Source organism: Polistes canadensis, unplaced genomic scaffold, assembly GCF_001313835.1.
Source record: "Polistes canadensis isolate GaletaPanama2010 unplaced genomic scaffold, ASM131383v1 scaffold_108, whole genome shotgun sequence".
NCBI lineage: Eukaryota > Metazoa > Arthropoda > Insecta > Hymenoptera > Vespidae > Polistes > Polistes canadensis.
Window position 1 is genome coordinate 356,663 of NW_014569655.1, and position 21,230 is coordinate 377,892.

The 21,230-nt window shown below is 32.1% G+C and overlaps 2 protein-coding genes across 5 annotated transcripts in view; both read left to right on the forward strand.

Moving 5' to 3' along the window:
• Window positions 1–60: 60 nt before the first annotated feature.
• LOC106787644 (general odorant-binding protein 56d-like) lies at window positions 61–9,390 on the forward strand. 3 transcript variants are annotated; one of them, XM_014750195.1, is made up of 7 exons: window positions 61–545; window positions 2,666–2,773; window positions 3,359–3,618; window positions 4,311–4,368; window positions 4,585–4,785; window positions 4,902–4,966; window positions 5,036–5,488. In XM_014750195.1, exons 3-7 carry the CDS (start codon window positions 3,565–3,567, stop codon window positions 5,060–5,062), a joined length of 405 nt encoding a protein of 134 aa, XP_014605681.1. In that variant the 5' UTR covers window positions 61–545; window positions 2,666–2,773; window positions 3,359–3,564; the 3' UTR covers window positions 5,063–5,488. The 3 variants fall into 3 exon arrangements, with proteins under 3 accessions (XP_014605681.1, XP_014605680.1, XP_014605679.1); XM_014750194.1 differs by lacking the exons at window positions 2,666–2,773; window positions 5,036–5,488 and adding an exon at window positions 8,935–9,390; XM_014750193.1 differs by lacking the exons at window positions 61–545; window positions 5,036–5,488 and adding an exon at window positions 8,935–9,390 and having other exon boundaries at window positions 2,570–2,773.
• A 4,298-nt stretch (window positions 9,391–13,688) lies between these two features.
• The window catches only part of LOC106787621 (dopamine receptor 2-like), a 50,474-nt gene continuing 42,932 nt past the window's right edge, over window positions 13,689–21,230 (forward strand). For both annotated transcript variants that reach the window (XR_001381818.1, XM_014750149.1), the window contains exon 1: window positions 13,689–14,440. The gene's annotated coding sequence lies outside the window, so the exon portion shown is untranslated. The remainder of the gene's footprint in view (window positions 14,441–21,230) is intronic.

The window sequence follows — 21,230 nt, forward strand, 5'->3', positions numbered from 1 at the left end:
GCTTGCGCGTTCCTCGTATAGCGCAATGCGCATCCCGCACAAGGGAATCGAGTCGAGCCGAGCCGAGTCGATTTGAACGCGAGCCTCCCCTTTCGTCAAACCCTTCCCTCACCAATATGCCAACTTCCCCTCCACCGTTTCGCACTAGATCCCCACCTTCCTAGTCATGGCCCCTTATCTAGATTTTACTTCTACGTAATCCTCCTTTCTTCCTGCTTACCTATTTACCGACCTATCTAGAGTTATCTTCTATTTTTTATGTAGTTTGTATATGCACCTGCGTGCATATACAAGTTTTTATCCAAATTTCTTGTGGTTTCTGTGAATAAACTGGTCAAAAAGAATTTTATCTCATCCTGTATATGTGCATACGCATTATTAGATCTATCAAATAGCATTGTTCGCTTTAATATCTGACCATAATTTATCTTTAATCTAAAAATAATTCTAACGCAAGACGTGTAAGAAGCAGGGAAAACTCTTTGGTAGTTTTTTAATTTCATATTTTACCGCTCGCGCATAATACCTTGCACACAACGAATAGAGTAAGTTTCTTTATCTAACTTCATCTTTTACTTATGGGGATTGACAATATAATACTACTACTTATATGATGGGAGGAACAAAACTAATGATATGAAAAATGAAAAGAAAATATTTCAATGGCTTTTTTCGGTTCTCATTTTCTTCGTTAATTTATGAGAGTTTTTAAAAGATATCGTTATGTTTTCACGAGTGTGTATCCAATCACGTTGATGTAATATTTTTAAAACACATACTTATATTTAATAAATTAATAAACTTCTATATCGTACATATATCGTATTTTTTAATAATTTAATGGTAAAAAATTAGTACAATTCTCGCTTTTATTTGTTATTTCGTCGAGTAGGTCTCAATAAAATGACGATAAATTGTCAAATTCATCACGATTGATCAGTCTGTTCGTTTGAAACGGTTGATTGGTGATTCACCAGCTTCGTTTTTGAGGATCTCTTTAAAGTCATTAATAGATGAAAGAGAATTTTAGGAAATTACCATTTAACCGTGTCAATAATTCACGGGCGATTGCAATCGTTTTCAATCGATCGATTCTGAGAGGGATTGCTGTTCACATATTAGTTTGTTGCTCGTTAATTAGAATTGAACTCCGTTTGATCTTTGTAATAGTCCCACTGATTTCCTAAGGTATATGAATAACATTTTCCATCATTTAACGAAACAGAAAATAAAGATAACCGTGGAATATTTTAATATTCATTTAAAGTATCTTTCACAAAGTTGATTGAGCAAAGATTATCATTGCTGACAATGAATTTAACTGATGAACGCTTATTTTTATTTCCCTAAGATTTCACGTACATTTCTCAAATAGTATTTTACTTGAAAATAATTTTCCTTCGAGTAGAGACGAAATTTGTTGGTAAACTTAATAAAATTATTATATTCTCGGTTAGCAGAAGCAATCATGAAACATCGTGTAAGTATATAACTATATATGAGTTTAGTATATACCGCGTCTGTAGAACACATTCTTAATATTTTCTTGATATTTTCTTGATATTTTCACATCCGATTACCAATCTTTTTTTCTTTTATTATTAGCGAATAACCACCTGGGCTTCCGTCTATTTACAAACACAGATTCCGAAAGGAAATTAATCTTTTTCTTCGTTTCCCCGAAATAAGAAGAGACCGGATTTCTTCTTTAGACAGGAATCGAATTTACGAGGCCAATCTATCGTTCATTTCTCGAAAAAGAACTTTGAGGGAAGTAAATTGGAAGACATTGATTGCTACTGTCGCATATAATTATTTATATTCCAAGTAAATATAGAGTGAATGATGTTGCATTTTTTGACAATCATTTTGCTAATATTTGTTGCGATCGCAGCTGTAAGTAACTTGCAAGTTTTTTCTATTTTTATAGCAAACATTTTGCATTTAAACAGAAAGATCATTGTTAATGAAATATAAAAAATATATTTGATCCTACTCGAATAAATATTATTCCATGTAGAATAAAATCGATCGCGGGAAAGCTGGAGTGTATTTCGAACGAAGAACTATTTCTCGAATTTAAGTCGAATCTTAGAAAATCTTTTTAACCACAATTCAGTCCGATTAAACATTCCAAACAACTCGATTATCGTTGATATACGTGCGTTGGTTCGTGACAGATACGCGATTAATGTCACGTTCAAGTAATTTGCCGAACGAATTGTACGATACCGATTGATCGTCGAAGGATTAGAAATCACTGATTTTATGTGTGCTGGGTAATTCATATTAATTTTTTTCTTTCTCTCTTTCTTTTTTTTTTTTTTATCTACCAATCAGATTGCAAAAGGATGACAAAGAAGTGAAATAAAAATATACTAGAAATCAAACTTGACTTTAGGTAAAAAAAGAAAGTTTCTCTATTAGATATTTTGTCAAAGAGAAAAACTTGAGATAAATAATTTGATTGTTAATTTTAGAACAAATAAAAAGTAACAACGAACGTCCGGAACATAAAAAATGTTATATCTTTTGCTTTTTTAAAAGAAACAACGCTGTTAGTAATGTTTCTTTTTTGCTGAAATTTATTATTCGACTCTTTTTACGGAACGCGATTGTTTTTTTACCTTTCAACGTTTGAAATATTTAATGAAGAATTTTCTAGAATAAATGGACAATTCTGGAAACTTTAATTCGCAAGAGGCATTGAACGCAATTGCTCCAGAATTACGGGAACCATCTAGGTTCAATTTATAAAAATGCGACGATAAAAGTAAGTAAAAAAAGGTGGCTGAGAATTTTTCAAGCTAATTTTATAGTCTTTGAAAGTAAGTCAATTCAAAACGTATTTATTTAATTAATATTTATGTGTGAAAAATACAGATATGTATCGCGTTTTCAGCAAAAGGAATAAGATAGCCTTGCATATATGCTTATAACATGCTTTAAGAACATATTTCACCGGTAATGATTCAAAAGTAAATGTATATCATGGTTTTTTACATTTGCATCCTATTCCCTTGTATAAGAACATTTGTATTTTCAAACTTTTTCATTGTTTGATAATTTAAATATTCGATAAGCCTTATCAGATAAACTAATCCCCTTAATAATATAAGCATTTTACTCGAAGGATATTATGTTTAATTAACATATCATAAAATAAATAATAATGCAGTGCATGTGTGTAATGATTATTCGTAAGTTGAAAAGAATCCTTTTAACCGATCGATCCAACATACTTTGCGGTCAATCGATTAACATTTACGAGTATATTATGTATATATGTATAATACTTACTCCGACCGATATCACGTATGCTAAAGTTTTGTAAACTTTTTATGTGCATTTTTTATAGCCTATATACATAAGAATGGTGCAATTAAAGCATGCCGATAAATTTCAAACTATTCGATCGAATTGAATCGTACAAGTTCGTAGTTAAATATTAGTGGTTGGTAAAACGAGCGAAGAAAATAACAGGAAAAAAGGAAATAAGGTTTGTGTGGGATAAAAGATATTTTTGGGATAAATTTGAAGAAAATTTGGCTGTCTGGTTCAAGCATGAAGATAAATGCTCGATTGTTCGTCGTTTGCACAACTATTTTGGCTCTTTTGGTAAGTTTTTCATCGATAATTTATGCTTCAGCAAATTTTGTAACAATCTATTGCGAAACGTTGATCTTTAAAGCACACCACGATGAAGAGAAAATTATATATATAATTTATTAATTTAAATATATTATTTTTCCCGAAAATAAAGTATCATGAGATAAAATAGAGCACGAATGAAAGTTCTGTATAGTCAATTAAGAAAAAATTACCATAATGTTTTAATGGCAAAGAGTTACTTATTTATCGTATGTATGTATCTAGATGTGATTTAATTTGGTTGGTAGGTTCTCTTTCTCGAAATTTGTTACGCCCAACGAATGTTACGGCCATTATATTGCATCGCGTACACGTACAATACCTTGCACCGCTCTCGTTTTCGAGAGTGGACAAGAGAGTCCCTATTGTCCTCGAGAACCATGAAATTGTTCGTTCGCCGTATTCTATCCTCTTGAAATAAAAAGTCCTGAAAATGAGATTTTACATGATACTTTTTCTCACACTTTCTCGCGTTGTACATTTTTGCATCCATGCATACATGCTAAATACATTGACAAATCTAGGTGACACGTGATAGAAATGTTAGTTTTCTTGCTATCGTGGCTTTTCATGGTGAAGTTTGTATATAACCATGCATGCATGATACTATGCATGTATCGTACAGAAAAAGAAGTCACCAATCGTAATACATTTTGTAGATTCGAACGGAAGCGGACATCAAGAGAGAATGCCGCAAACAGTCAATGGTTTCATGGGGTAAGGGTTCTTAAAAGATAAACCATATAATGATTGATGCTACGCCAGATTGATCGATTATCCTTTTAAAGAGGATAACTTGCTGTTAACTTGAAAATCATTTTGGAAAAAACTTTGTTGTCATTGTCCTATACTGGTTTATTCAATAATATTTAAGATATTATTTTGCGAATGAAAAAAGATAAATGAACAAAATTTGATGTTGATCTTTCTTAGCGTCACTGAAAAAATTAAAAGCCGGTAATTTCGATCAAGATGCTGATCCACGATTGAAGTGTTATCTAAGATGCTTTATGATGAAAAATGGTATTCTCGATAACAACGATCATTGGATGGACTTGAGTAAAGTGCTTCAACAATTACCAAGATTTATACAACAATCCTCGTGGGAGATATTCCGAAGATGCAAGTCCCTTCGTAAGTATTTTTCTTTTCGTTTCCATTTTTCCAATTTTTGTTGTTGATCAATTCGATCCTTTAAGATCAATGAAAATTTTTTAAGTTTCAAGGTTGATGAGAAATTGTTGTTTCAGCTGGAGATGATTTCTGTGACAAGGCGTTTCAAGTTGCCAAATGTTATGTCAAATTGCAACCATCTGTAAGTATTTTCGCGAATTAATATGAACAATTTTAAAGCATGTTATTTACTGTTCTTTTTTATTTACAGATTTTAAATTTTATTTCTTTAGTCTAATTGTGGTTTTCAATTTTGCATAACGCCTGACAACTTCAATTCAGAAATGCATGTATATATGTATTTTCAATAATAACCATTTAAGGTACTCTAATGCAAGAAAATTGAAGAGGATTAAAGTTAAATCCAACGACGATCACTTGTAATAAAAATATTTCTGAAGGCATATATAGAAACACAACATATAAAATATAATTTTTGAAAATTCTATCAAAATATCTATCGGAAATAGAATAATCTTTGAAATAATTTTTGAATCAGTGTTGTTCGCCGTATAATTAAATTTCGGTTTCGCTATAAGAAATTCATCTTTAGTTTCTTAATATCGTTAATAACGCGTTATTAGATTCACGCGAGATGCACCACCATAGTGCCATTAAGAATCATCCCATTGGAATGCAATGTTAGTATTTATTTAATTATCAATTTTCTCGTCCACAAATATGTTATTAATATATAAGTCTCAAAAGGGAGTTATAGACGGTTAATAAATCTTATGAACAATTAATTTGAACTAGTTGTACGTTTCGTCCCTTACTGGGGACTTCATCAGCAACTAAAAAATTTTTTATTATGACTTGTTAGTAAATATTACAATAAATAAATCTATTCTTCGATTGATCTTCGATAGATCTTTTTCAATAGCAAACTGAACTACTTTCCGATCGTAAGATTGCTATACTTGCTACGAAGTAGGAGTCTTTTGGAGCTATCGTAGAACTTATTAGGTCGGGAGTTTAAATGTAGAGTCCCTCTGGTGCTTAATCAAATCGAGGATGAATGGTTCTAATCGGCACGAGTTACTGGTTGTAATTAATTAAATAAATTATTGACGAGCACATGAGTAATTCCTTTCTAAGAGTTACTCATGAAAGTTCTTTATTGTATTGTGTTTATGTTTAATTTACTCAGGATATTTTATTTAAAGAAAAAGAATTGTTTTTAAAATCGATACGTAAAATTAATACAACGCTTACACAGATATATGTATATGTGATATAATTGTTTAGGATGGCATAGGAATTTTGGATTTAACAAATTCCACGTTCGACTGGAATTTAGTTTTTCGGACAGAGATTGATGGCGAAGCTTACTGCACCTCGCTAAAGTAATGTTTTATTATGTATAGTATTTTAAAAATGTTTATCTTTTAATAATATCAAATTATTTTAATTTATGTCGAAAAATGAAGTGAACAAAAAAATTTACATTCGTTTTCTCTATAAATGCAACAATACTTTATACAGTTAAATGTTTTTTTTTTCTTTTCTTTAGCTTTAAATATTTTCTATTTCTGGAACAATATACAAATGTAGATATTTTTCAAAAAATCAGTTACGACTACGCATAGGTATAAATATAGTACTACACATATACATATATACTGATATTCAGACAACTGGCTAAGCATCACGTTTCATATTTCGTTCTATCTGTTATATATCTTCTTCTCTATGATATCGAATCGACCTATAAACGAGTAGCGAATAAATTACATCTTCAAGCGCTGCAACGTATACGATTTATTGAGTTTTCTTATGTAAAACTATTCGTGTACTTTGTAACAAGAACAAACTTATTTATATTATTCGCTGATAAGAAGAGAGTATTTTTGTGTAGAGTGAAAAAAAAGTTTAGAATTTCTCTCATGATTGATATATAGAAATGAAGATATCTATATTTCCTAGTCTATTTGTAGTGTTTTAATCCTTTCGTTAGGATTCGTATGTGGGTCAGTCGTTCATACGTTGCTTTTGCATGGACGATCTGTCGATGTTGATTGTTAAATAATGAAAACATTAAGTAAAAGAAAAAGGTTCGCTTGTGTATACAAACTTTTTATTTAAAATTTAATTAATATTAACAATTTATATTCATTTCGTTAAAAGATTGATCGATTTTAGATAACTCCTATGAAAGCTCATCGAATTTTGAAAAAATGCGTGTGTATTCTATGTTATATATTTACAAATCTAGCTCGAACATATTAGACTTGTTATTATTCGTTAAATATTTCGGTTAATCGATAATTGATCACAAAGCCGACTTTACAATCTCGACAAGCTGCTGTGGCGCTCTATTTTTTGCACTAGTCGCTTGGCGAATAAAAAAGCTTTGCCTCACGAATATTTGAATATTTGATAAAGTACCGTTTCGCATAAATCTCTATCGCGAATCGTACGTTGGAGAGCGCGATTCAATTACTGATCGATTTGCATTCGACGAAACATCCGAGCGATTCGACATACCCAACCCAACCAACTCGAAACTAATTGCGATTTTCATCGGCACGCGACCAAAGCCATGTCTTTTCTGATTTTCTACGATTCTTTATCGCTACTGTTAACGATTGTGAACAAGATATAAAAAGAAATTAAAATGTCACGACAAAAGAGAAAAGAATCCATGCCAATCTCTTTTTTTCGTAATATGAATTTTTCTTTTGCTAAATATTTTTAAACACGTTAATGAATACTAATATCCATTGAATTATAAATTTTTATAAAATTTACGCGTAGGTATATAAAGATATATAAATGAAACGTATAGAAACTATTGACAATATTGTTGGTCTCGTTCCGTTTTGTATCGCACAGAGTGATTCTCCAATTTCCGGGTGAATATAGCTATCGCTAGTGATTGCTTTAGTCTTTTGTAATCCTACCGATTCCATTAATTTTCATGAAAACAGATACGAAGCAATCATGCGAATAGGAAACAAAGCAATTGCTGTCTTTTGCGATCATGAAATAGAATAACAGGTACTAAACGTTATTAGGTAAAAATTTATTACTACCTGTATTTTTTCGTGAATATCTATATAACATACATATACATACATACATTTGTACATATACTTTGTATGTTATATAGATATTCACGAAAAAATACAGGTAGTAATAAATTTTATATGGGTGTCAAGATTGATTTGTTCATTTTCTGAATAGATGAAATATTTATCGGATATTTCTCGATGTCACCTGTGACATCGTAAAATACAGGCGTTGGTTCTCATCGTAACTATAATGTGAGTTGAACTCGTATCGAAAAGTATTTCGAACTGAATACTATGAGGAGGGGAAGAAGAAGAAGAAGAAGAAGAAGAAGCTCAACTTTGCCCTTTTCTTTCCAAGATCCTAGTTAATAATAGATAGAAGAGAAAGGGATTACTCCGAACGTTTCAGACTTCCAACTCTGATTTCAGAGTAGAGAACAGTGGAACATTAAGGTTCACCGTTTGTATCTTTTATTTAGGATTAAGTTACTTGGAAGAGAAGGCTAACGTGGCTAAGGATTCTATTATTCGACATAGATTTGGGAAATAATAGTTTCCATGCTGTGTTTAAACGATTCAGTTGCTTAGATTTTCTTAAACTTTTGTCTTCTCGAACATATACCAAATCCACACTTTTTTTTTTTTTTTTTTTTATACTTTTCATATTTTTATATTGGATATTATTACTTTTTGTCTTTTTTTTATTTTGTATTTCTATCGTTCCGATAGTCGTATAGTCGATTCAACCAAACCGTTTTCTTTTTCTTCGTGTTCTTCCCTAATGTTCTTTATATTCGAATCTTTATTCAGAGTTTCACCGCATTCACCACCATAGCACGTTTCTACTTCCGACATGTTCGAGCATAAGACTTTCTTCTTGGCTATTTAAAGATTATATTTTCATACACAAAGAAGTTCTCTTTTAAAAAGCATTGGTAATTGGAAACAATGTTACCGGTAGTTTGTTGAAATCTAAGGGGCTTACTCTGAATCGTTTCATGTAGCATGTTCATCGCCATTTCTAAAGGAGTATAACCATAGGTAAAATCAGACGTTGCTTTTTGGTAACGGTTAACGTTATCCTGCTTTCTAGTAGAACAGGAGTTCGGCATTGGTTCGCAACAACCGCCACCGCAGCAACTTTGCCTCCAAGAGCAGCATCCCTTTGGAGAAGAAGAAGGGCTATCACAGCTGCTGATCTTTCTGCAAAAACCGATTTTCCAAGGATACGTAAAAGATTATTATGACTATGCAACCCTTTAACAATAAGATATTTCTTTTTTCTATATCTACATTTATATATTTTTAGATTTTAATTATTTCTGTTTAATCTGATGTTTTTTTTTTTTTTACTTTTATCAATAATCTAAATATTTTTATTTCCTTTATTTTTTTTTTACCTCGCATCATCGATTCCTCGAGGCGATAATTCTTGCGTCGGTTTCATCGTACAATATTAAAAATTTTTAAACAAACATAGAAATAGAAAAATCGTTTTGCTTCTTTCTAATCTTAGTTGCAATAATTACACATTATGCCAAATAGAAAATTTGTCAATTGATTTAAGTCGAAAGAATAATTTGTTAATAGATGTTAAAAGGTTATACTTGTTTTCTTATTACATTTCGATTCGATATCTCGAAAGAAAGATGAAATAAAATTGAGATCAAAGGAAAAACAAAAGATCTTAATCTTAAATGCTGATCGATAAATTTTGTAATAGTTATTAAATTTGGTTTATTAACGTTCATAAATAAAATAATCAAACACGAATCTATTAATTAAATAATCGAATTGATCCAATTTCACCAAAGCATCGTTTATATTTATTTTATAATCAGCATTACAGAATTATAGTATTTGACTTAAAAAAAGGGTATGGTATTTCAACGTGATTAATTATTATGGCCGCAGCAACTAGGACCTTCTTTCCGAGTTTTGTTAGGCTTATCGTTTTTCTCTTTGCAACAGCCTGACATACAGCAACCACCGGCAGCTTCTCTTGCTCTAAAGAAAATAATAAATCAACGATGCAAAATATATGTGAAAGGAAATGCTTTTGAAAATACTATATACATATATACATATATATTGACAATTAATTTTAATGGGGGGGGGAAAATAAATGGAGATAAAACAAAACAAAACAATATAAAAAACCCCATATGACCGCACACCACGCATTACCATTATATTCTAGATTCTTCTCTCGTGGGTGTCAGTTCTTTTAGAGAACACGGTCGATCTCGAAAAGTGAAAGAATTAAATTGGAATTTCTGGTCCCTCCGAGCAAGGAATGTCAGCAGCAACCACTACGTTCCTTCGTACCGGCGCAACATTTGGCACCGCAGCATCCACTTTCCGTCTTTCGTTCTCTGCGCATACATTCGATCGATTTATCTAACTGATCGCATTTTCTCGTTCAATGGTCAGATAGCAACCAAAAAAAATGAAAGAAACACAGAATCAAAGCGTAGTTTGAATCGATATGTTGAAAATACCAACGACAAAGACGACGGCGGCCATATTGGGGATAAAGAAAATCACAACACAAATAAAAACAAAAAAAATAAACGAATCAAATAGTCGAGAAAAGAAGGATGTTGCTGCTAATGGTAATAGTTGAATTTACTACGAAGAAAAAAAAAAACTCCCCCTTTCTCTCTTTTTTTCTTTCTCAATTTATCTCCCTAACATAAGTCGGTTCTCGAATCGGAAAAGGAAATTGATGGAGTTCGTACTTTCGGCTACAGCAACCACCAAGTTCTTCCTTTTTGGTCTCCTCCTTCTTCTCGGCACTACGAAACAACAAATGTTGTCATGCTTGTTTGCTTCAAATGATATATTTTTTGACATTTCGCAATAAATTATTTTATAATTTTTTAATGGGGGGTATAGGGCGGTAAATAATTTAACCGTACGAGAAATATAAATAAGAACTTACTGTTCACATTTGCACGTCACTTGGCCGGCGTATCCTTTCTGACTGGTTACTTTTCTGCACGATATAAGAGAAATACGTGATAACGTTGAAATAGATCTGTTTGTACGTGAACGTTCAGGGGATTTTCACAAATTCGCATTATACTCACGCGCAATGGTCGCACATATTGACGCTATTTACTTTTAGATGAACGTATTATTTGTTATCGAGAAAATCTTGAGAAAATAGTTTCGTCTTCTTTTTACGATGAATTTTTCTTCGATGCTTCGATGTAGAAAAAAATTGATGAGAAAAATAATTTTGATGGGTCTGCCGAAAGATGAGGAATGATAAATGAATGAGATACGACTCGGTCGCGTCGATGGAAACAAACGAATTAGTAATGTTTCTTGATTTTCTCTTTTTTTTTTTATGACTTTAGCGACAGATATGGATAAAATATAAACTACAAGCGTGATAAGCGAACTTCAACGTCGTGAAGGTGTATGCAATTGACAGGAATGAAGATGCTTTTTCCTGCAGCCAGAGTAGGTACTTTAAATTTGAACCACGTACTTCTGTAACCATAAATGACATATAGCGAGTGTTCGTTCAATATGCAACTTACAATTAGTTTACTTTTCTTGCTGTCTTGAGTAATCATTTCGTTCTTATCATAGATGAAAATGTTATTATGCATTGGGCGACTCGTATATAAGTTTAATATTATCGAATCATAGTATACAGTATTGAACATAGATTATGCCTTGTTAAAATAAATGTAAAAATAATAAAAAATATATATTTTTTAAATTTAATCTCTAGTATGAAAAGAAAGAAAGAGAGAGAGAGAGAGAGAGAGAGAGCTTTCTATGTTTACTCGTTGAAATAGAAAATAATACTTGCTCGATAAGTTCTGATAAAATCTTACGGGGGTTCGTTTATCGAAACGACGTTGGCATAAATCCTTTTTAAAGTCTTTTTCGAATAGGTAGTATCTATCAATATAAGAATAAGAAAGATAGGAAGAAAGGTAGGAAGGAAGAGGAAGCTTAGAAGAGGACAAAGGGATTGGCGCGGACGCGTGGGGGTGTGCGCGGGTGCGCGCGGGCGCGTTTACATAGATGGGAAGGAAAGTGGAAAGAGGACGCAAGCGCAAATCAGACGCAAACACGAAGCTTTGGAGTCACGCGGCGGCTGCAGTCGGTCCTCTCAAACCGCGAAATACATTCCGGCTCCCTCGAGGAAGAAATATCCTGGGGTGGGTCAATTCGCGTTTTCGGGTCGTCTCGTTTACGTGTTTCGCGATCGGTTTTCTGCATATTTTATAAATTTTTTTCTTGCTTTCCTTTTTTTTTTGCTTCTTTTATAACTTTTCCAACAAATTTCTATACCAATTACCCCCTTTTTGTTCTTTTCTTTTTCTTTATCTTTATCTTTTTTTCTTATAATCATGTTAACGTGTGACGTTACGTGTATTTGATGAATATTTAACTAAGGACACACGTGTTACGCGAATTATTGATAAGAATAATATCTTTCCAAGTGTTTAATTTTGTTCTTGTTGTTGAACGAATTGAAAAGAGCACCAATTTTCTACGCGATGTTACGATCAACTTATCCCGATCGAAATAATCCTGTTAACGAGAAATGGTTTTCGCGTATTTTCGTCATTACGTTAGAGCATCATCGTGTTTGCTCTCCTCGGATCATTGAATATGATGACATTGCAATAATTGTTAACGCGAACTCGCGTGTAATATGATTTGTGCGAAGCGTTGATAGTTAGATAGATGATAGATAGATATAGGTAGAAACACGTGGAATAGTTTATACGGAAAGTAAACAAGAGAGAGAGAGAGAGAGAGAGAGAGATTTTAAAGGAAGGGATGCAAGTTGTCGAAAACGAAATTGTCAAATTTCTTTACTGATTTGCGTTTTTTTTTTCTTTTTGTTTGGTTATGCGGATAATTTTCGGTAACGATTTGATCATCGACAAAAGAACAAATAAAAGAAAAAGAACAATCAATTGGATCCAGTTAATGGAAAATGAAAGTTGCTTGATATTTTCGCGGAAAGTTAAAAGTCCGGACGTCCTCTTTACAAGTCGGAAATAAGGGGGTCTGTCAGTTTATCGCTCGTAAAGCGCGGTTAGAGATTATTTTTATAGTCATGGCGTGAACGTGCATCGAATGATCCAAGTATACGACGAAAATTATTTTGAAATTTTTCTTTCTTTTCTTTTTTTTTCTTTTTTCTTTTCTTTTTTTTCTTTTCCCATCCTTGTAATATACAACTGTCATAACGTTTTTGGTTTCTTTTCTTTTCAAACGACTCTCATTTACCGTCGGTTCTTTCATTAATTATAATAAAATGGCCGAATGGCACATCACGATTCCAACTTTGAGTTCACCCTTTAAATATATTCCTCGTTCTTTACTTGCGTACCCTTTTCTCTTCCTATCTAGTTAAATCACATGCATAGTATATTATTATATATACGCGTATATGAATATTATAATATATTTATATAATAATATCGATCAAAAAGAACCCTTTTTTTTTTTTTTTTTTTTTCTTCCAAAAAACAAAAATAGATCGTATTTTCTTTTGAAAAGAAACTTTAATTCGATTTTTCTTAAACTTCCAAATATATATACGGATACATTCGTTCCTCTACAGATGAAACATATTATCAAATTTTTGAACAAATTTCAAGAACGAAAGGAAGAAAGGATTTTTCGTGTCCGACTTAACGGTGCATCGTGCTTCTCTGTGTTGTTCAGGGAGAGGATCCGACTTTACATCGGGCAAGTGTAAGGAGGAATAAAAAGGGTGAAAAAAAAAAACGAGGAAGAAGAAAAAGAAGAAGCGGCGAAGGAGAAGGGGGAGGTGGAGGTGGCGGAGGAGGAGGAGGAGGAGGAAGAGGAGGTGGAGGAGGAGGAATAGGAAGTGAAGAAAAATAGATTAGAAAACGCGAACAGAAATTAGGAATTCGATCGATTTTTATTCGGTTCGCATTGCAATTTTGTTGTCTAGAAGAATTTCAAAATACTTGAGATTTCACTCACGTATTTCTATGAAAACATATATATGTATACATATAATATAACTATAAAATATGTAGATGTATTGTGTTCGTAATCTATTTATATAAATTATATCAAATTTGCATCGAGATTTCTCGCATACAAAGAGGGATATCCAAAATTGAATTTAACGTTTATCTCGGTTTTTTTTTTTCTTCTTTCATTTTATTTTTATTACGGATCATATATATTTCTTTAGAATGTAATCGTTATCACGAGGGGAAAATACGCTCACACAGAAGTAGATCTACGTGTTAATTAAGATAATTCAAGATAGGAAAATGCGCTTGCGTCCATTCCTAAGGAGAAAAAATATCTGTTACTCTTCTTAATCCGAAATTTATTCGGTGCGGAACAATTAAATCGTACGGTATTATCTTCTCGTTTAATCGTGCATCTCTAATTAAGCATTTAAGCACGCATACACCCAATATCCACATATACACGCATACAAACATGTACCGCATATACTCGTTGAAAAGGGAAAATACGTTTGCTAGAAATTCCGAAAATTTGTCAATCGATCTTCTAATATCGTCATCCTCGACAACATTTTTTGGCCTTCGACGCAACGATTTCGACTAATTTCGGTGAGTTTGTTCTTTTCTTTTAATTTCTTTCTTTTTTTTTTTTTATCGTTATACTTTTTCATATCGCTCGTTGTTTTCTTTTTTTTTTTTTTTTTTTTTTCTATACTCGCGATCTCTCCTTTCGTTTAATTTATTACGATTCGTGTTAATTAAAACGAATCAACGAAGACACGACGCGTTAATGAAAATAAAATTATTGACATTTACAAGATATCGAAGAAACATTTTTTGATATTTCGTATAGAGAGAGATATCTTCTAGAAATAATTTGTCTACCCATAACATATCTATAGTAGTTATGTTTGGATCGTATTTCGTTCTTCTTTGATATGCAGAAATAAAAAAATGCTTCGCATTTGATTCGTCCTATTATAATTTAGTTAGAAGTAAAAGCCATTTGAACGAATAGGTTTCTATGAAAATAATTTTTTAATAGAGTGTTTGTTTTAAAGTCGCTCGCATCTTCTCTTACCCCCTTCCCCTCCCTCCCTCCCTCCCACCCCCGTATACCCTTTTCTTCCGATATCGTTTGCCATATACACACATATGTATGCATATAGTATCTATAGGAAGGTTGCTATAATATAAGCTGCTTCATCGATGACTTTGACCCACTAACGCTTTAAAACTTGCAATTCATTTACAATTTATTTATAAAATTAGAAATATATTGTCTTATCGATTCGTCAGATAAATAGGTTCCTTTTCAAATATACTTTTATATCGATTGTCATCCTTTAAACCATTGAATTTATTTGTAAAGAAATATTGAGAAAATAAAAAAAAAAAAACTATACGCAATTTAGATATAAATAATATCGGAATTCTTCATCGAATTTTTAGTATTTTTTATTGAACGCGCAGCAGTATTGATTATTTGGATATAAAATATTTACAAATTCCGTTATTACTTATTGACTTATGCCAGTTAATACTATGAAAGTTATTTTGCGATAATTAATTGAATTAGCTTAAACAAATAAATTGTTCGCGTGAAAAAGTAATTACGAAGTGTTAGAAGAGGAAAATAGCGTTGTCATGCCAGCGATGATTTCATAGTGCAAAGGTTTCAAATATTCTTCGAAGATTGATATTTTGGAATATCCTTGAAACCCCCAGAATGTTCCAGATTTCTCGCTGCAGGATCGTTCGAGCAAGTAGTATTGGTGGAGGGGTATAAAACCAAGTGTATTTTCGTGGTTCCATTAGAGAAAAGATCAGTGAGAGATATCGTGGGACTCGCGCCAATCAGGATAAAAGAGAGCGTTAAGAGTAGGTGTCGTTTTTCTTACTTTTCTTTTCTTTTCTTTTTAGTTTTATCTAAAATTTGACCGTATGACTCTGATGTTAAACGTAGAGACACTTCTTCTGCTACTTACATCGGATAACTTATGTTAGTTTTAGTCACGCCGAATAATTCACATTAAAGCTTAGGTCAAATTCCTCCATTTTTCTTCATTTTCGGTACATACAATCTGATGTATATGTGAAAGCTAGAAAGTCTGTTTATGACGATGAAAAGGGATGGGTAGCATCGATGAGCCTGGGTAAGCGAGAGCACTGCTGACCGGGGATTACCAAGACTCGGATTATGGGGATGATCGAAAGGACTCCAACGAACAAGGGGGAATGGGTGGGCTTTTGGTCTCGGTGAACGGTACGATAAGCTTCCTCGGTCATATTCTATTCAATCGAAGCAAGTTAATTCGTCTTTTCTTAAGTAAATCCTCTCCCCTTTCTTTTTAAGATCTAACGAGAGGAAGAGAATTGATCAGACCGATCGATTTAATGCTCCAAAATAATGAACAAAAGGAATACCTTTTGGAAAACTGTCAAATGTTATTCTTTGTCAAAGTTTGACTTTATGAATATTCGATTTGCCATTTAATTTTGATTTCTTTCGATATTTTATATTTTTTTTTTTTTTTTTTTTTTATACAGGATCATTATAATATCTATCTCATTATTATATTAATATTTAACAAAAGGGTCGAGAGAAAAGCTCGAAAAACGAAACACGTTTGAGAGATTGACGAGTACGTTTTTAGAGAGAGAGAGATTCTTCGCTATTTAAAAATCAATAAAATCTACGTAGTATACTCGACGAGTCAGAGCGTTATTAAAACTCACGAACATTTTACGTTCGTACAAATCGATTTCTATGAAAAATAAATTTTGTATAGAAAGCAAGAGGATATTTTTCGTGATAAGAATCCGATTTCAAAAGTTCGAAATAGAGTCGTCGATTGAGGTTTTCAATTTTGATCGAGAAATAGAGGGAAAGAAATATGTAATGAGAATAGTTCAAATTCTTCTAATTAAAATATTTCTTATTTATCGTATTTATTATTTGTTCATATATTCGATTAATAAATTATTTTAAATAATGTATCTCGCGTTAATATCATTCAACTGATTGATAAACATTTGGCAAAAGTTTTCTTTTTAAATTTTCCGTGACTTGAAAATATACGAGGAAATTGTAAGGAAAGGGTGTTTTCACGATGATCTACCGAAATTTCAATCTAAATGAACGAAGAAAGCGATTTCCCGCGTTGCGAACAGAATTGGAAGGCGATGGAGATCGATTTTAAAGGGAATCACGCTAGGAACTTGGTTTGAAAGAAAAAGTCGAGTGGCAGGGATGATTTAAATCCTTCTTCGTGGCACGAACGTAAGCACGAGAAACGTCTTCCAGCTTTACCTCCCTATCCCATTTACCTCACTTCATTTCTTCCAAGATCGACGTTTCTTCGTATTTGAAATGCCGCCTCATTCCGCGTTTACTTATGCTCGAACTATATCGATCATTTTAATTTTTATTATCTTTTTTTCTTTTATTCATATAATATATTTCATCTTTAAATGACGTTCAGTCCTGAATGCGTAATTGCTCGTTGAAAAATCTTCAAGGTACGTGGCTAATTATTCATAGATTTCTATCAAAAGAACGATTAGTGTACTATACATATATTTTCTTATATGGTGGTACTTGCTAAAACCATTGACCGAAATCCTTGGTTACTTTGAAATCAAAAGTTCGAACTTTCCTTCCTTACTTATTAACGTCCATAAAACGAGTAAAATATAGGGGCACGTATTACGTGTTAGAGTTATGGCGAACAGGTACCACGCGTCTACCGTAAAGCTTTTTTTACAACACGCCTAGTCCTTCTAATATAGCACAAACTACGGATATAAACTTTTCGATGATGACAAATAACATGCGACATGGTGCAATGACAGTTATTAAAAACTATATCCAATTTTGATCGTTAGTAGAAAGATAAGAAAACATTTTTCTCTGTCGATTGAAAGAAATGATATGACTCAAAAAAAATCAAGCATAATCATTCATTCGTATTCGGTATTCGATCTCATAATTAACGTTTATTACTATAAATCGATCGTTGGACAAACGAAACGTTTCTCTCATTGATCCTGTTTTTCGATTGTAAAAGAAAATACTTTTAAAAAGAACTCGTAAATGTTGAATAAAAGCATATAAATGGATTATGGGAGGAGGAGGATGAGAACGACGTGTTTGAAACTAGTATTTATTTCTCGAAAATTGAACGTCAATTCTTGACATATATATATATTTTTTTGCAAATATTAAGAAGAATAGCATCTGGAATAACGTATCGTATCGACTTCTCCTCTGTTATCTATGAAATAATTATATCGATAAAATCGAACGGTTTGGAAAATCCCTTTGACTGTGAAATTGACTCTCCCTCTCCCTCTTTCCTTTTCCCCTTCTTTCTTTCTTTCGTTTCCTTTACCTTTGGCTTTGTTCTTTTGTACCTTTCTACTTTGTACTTTTTTTTTTGTTTTATATCTGAAAGCCAAGTATCGAGCTACTTAGTAAGTATTCTGAAATTATATTAAATTTCTCGACTTTTTAATCGAGATGGTAATAAAACTGTAATTCCATAAGAAATCGTATATCTGATATGAGAATCGAGTTTAAAACTATGTAGATGAAGAAAGGTCAACGTTCGAACACTTGGTTAGTTGGTTGGTTGGTTGGCGTGTGCGTTAGTATTGCCGGAGTTTCAAGCAAATCTTTCATAGATTCTTGCAAATAAAATACCAGTTGGTTGAGTAGTAACCCGGTTAAATATCCATCACGCCTAATCACTTTGCAGTCCCTTTCTTTTTATTTTTATTTAAGTTCTATTTCTTCGTAGTTAGATCAAATCGTAGTTGCAGGAGGCACGAACAAGGCCAGCCAGCCAGCCAGCCAGTCAGCAGAGTCGTTTTCCTTAGAAAAATACAAATCACGCTTTTATAACTTTATCAATTCTTTCATGCATAAGTATGTACCCTGTTCATATATGATATTATTTCTCTATCATATATACATATATATATATATTTTTTTTTTTGTACATTTCTTTCACGCGTTTAAAAAAAGATTTGTCGATCAATCTAACGAAGAATACGGATGATCTAACTAAAACTTACCCTTTTTTCGTTCGTAAAATAAAAACCATTTTTTACGATAGTCTCGATGAACTACAAAACGGTTAGATGTTAAACGTGCGACGACTTCCGCCGTTTGCTCGACACCAATCAGGTTCAATCTTTCAATTTGTCCATTCGGTAATCGACCTCCTCGGTGTACGAGGTCCAGGCTACGAACAGTTTCACGATCGATATATAACGGTTATGTTCTCGTCAAATTCAGTATATTTTTTCTCTTTCTCTTTTTTTTTTTTATATTTTCTTTTTATTTTATTCGTTTTCGTATTTTCCATTTGTGGATGAAAAGATAGAATAGTTTAATCAAGATTTGAAAACTATTTTTCATTCCACTCCTAAAACTCAGTGATTTATTGTTCGATCTGTCAGATTCTATTCATCATTCTAAGATATTTTAAAGGAGAATCTCGTGTTTACGAGTAATATCTGCAAAGATAAGTGAAATTAATTGACACGTTTCTATTACTCGAGAAAGAAAATGATTTGCTCAATATTAAGCAAAAGTTATCGGATTCGTAGAGAGGTATCAAATATTTTTCTTACTGTTCTAACGAGTTTCCCTTTTAAAATTGCTCTTATTAATTTTGTATACATCTACCAATCTATAATCTCATCTAACTTGTTTCGTCAAGAATAGGAATAGAGGGTGAATACATTTCAAATATACATATTCAAATATACATATATTACATTCGGATCTCGGCCATCGCGTTAAAAAAGAAAATAATTCTTATTTAAGTAATTGCGCTTTTTTTTTTTTGCGAAAAATGAAAAAAAAAAATTGTTGAAAAATGTTTTATATCATTAAAAAATAATACGTTTCTTTTTCTTTTTTTTTATTTTCATTTGAAAAGTCGTACGTTTGATTATTATTTGTAGCTTAAAATACGTTAAGGAAACATTTATCAAAGTAATAATTAATGTTCGCTTTTATATAATTAATTGCGTAGACAATTTCAAGTTTATAAATAGACGAAGACGCGTGTATTATATTTTATCGAATAGAAGAAAATCACGACAAGCTTATACGCGGATTTATGCATTTATTTGTTTGTAATCTTTCGTAGATTGAATGAGAGAGAAAAGCAAGCGCGCCTAGCAGCGAGTTAAATTAATTTTATTGAAAGGAAGACACGAAAGCTCGAAAAGCGGCATTCCAAAGCATCCGTCAGGAAAGTCATTATACGTTTTAGAGAGTAAGAACTTTATACGGTTTGTTTCACTTTTCAACGCTTTCTCGGGCCTTTTGCTGTGATGCTTTTCTACTATTCTCTTTCCTTTTTCGTCCTAGTTAGTAGCGTCGTCTCTAAGTCTCGGCATAATCCAAACGTTGCCATCCACTGTCATATCCGAAAAGGGTAGTCGCCGAGGGACGCGATAAGCGGATTACGCGATCTTCAAGGGGATCTGTCCTCCACGAAGAATACTTTTCTACCGACTGATAACGCATAACCTCGTTCGCATTTGTTTATTCCTCCAAAAAAGAAAAAAAAAAAAAAGGTAAAGAAAGAGAAAAGGATGTTCTACTTTGCGGTATTATTACTTACAACGAGTGACCCTTAAAATCCTAAGCCTTTACGTTTACCAGATTTTTCATTGAAAATTATTCATACGATATATGTTTAAAATGAAGAAAATTTTAAAAAAGTATTATCATACGCGTTAGTATGTCACTATAATATTTCGCTATTTACTCGATATAAGTACGTTGTATCTTTAAGTAGAAAGATTTTTTTGTAAGTATATCAAATGCACGTCATTTTCATCATGTAATTTTTATGTTGCGATGAATGATATAAAAAAAAAAAGGAATGAAACAAAATTACTAATAATTCTCATACAAGAAGGTCGTATATTACGGGATGGTTCTTTTTGGTTGAATTTAACATAGACATTCGCTTACATTAAATAGTATACGCGTTTCGTGTTACACGAGTCGTTTAGATTATATAAATATAAGCTGCTGTGTGTATGCATTGACGTTTGTATAAAAAAAATGTTAAAAGATTTATTATGAAAATTAGGAAATAAATGTCTCGGAGATGAGATAGTTAAATATAATATTTATATTATCTTTTATTCGTATCACACGAGCGTACACGCATGAGACAATTTTCCTCATTTTATTTAATAAAATGTCTTTTGTAAATTGTAATATTTTCATTTGTTTTCTTTATATTTTTTTCTCTTATTTTTGCCTCATTTAAATTTACGTTCTTGTTATAAGAACGAGTGTTCAACGAACTTCGTTACAATTTTTATGAATTCAGGTTACTTCTTAATTATTTCATATGCTGATAAT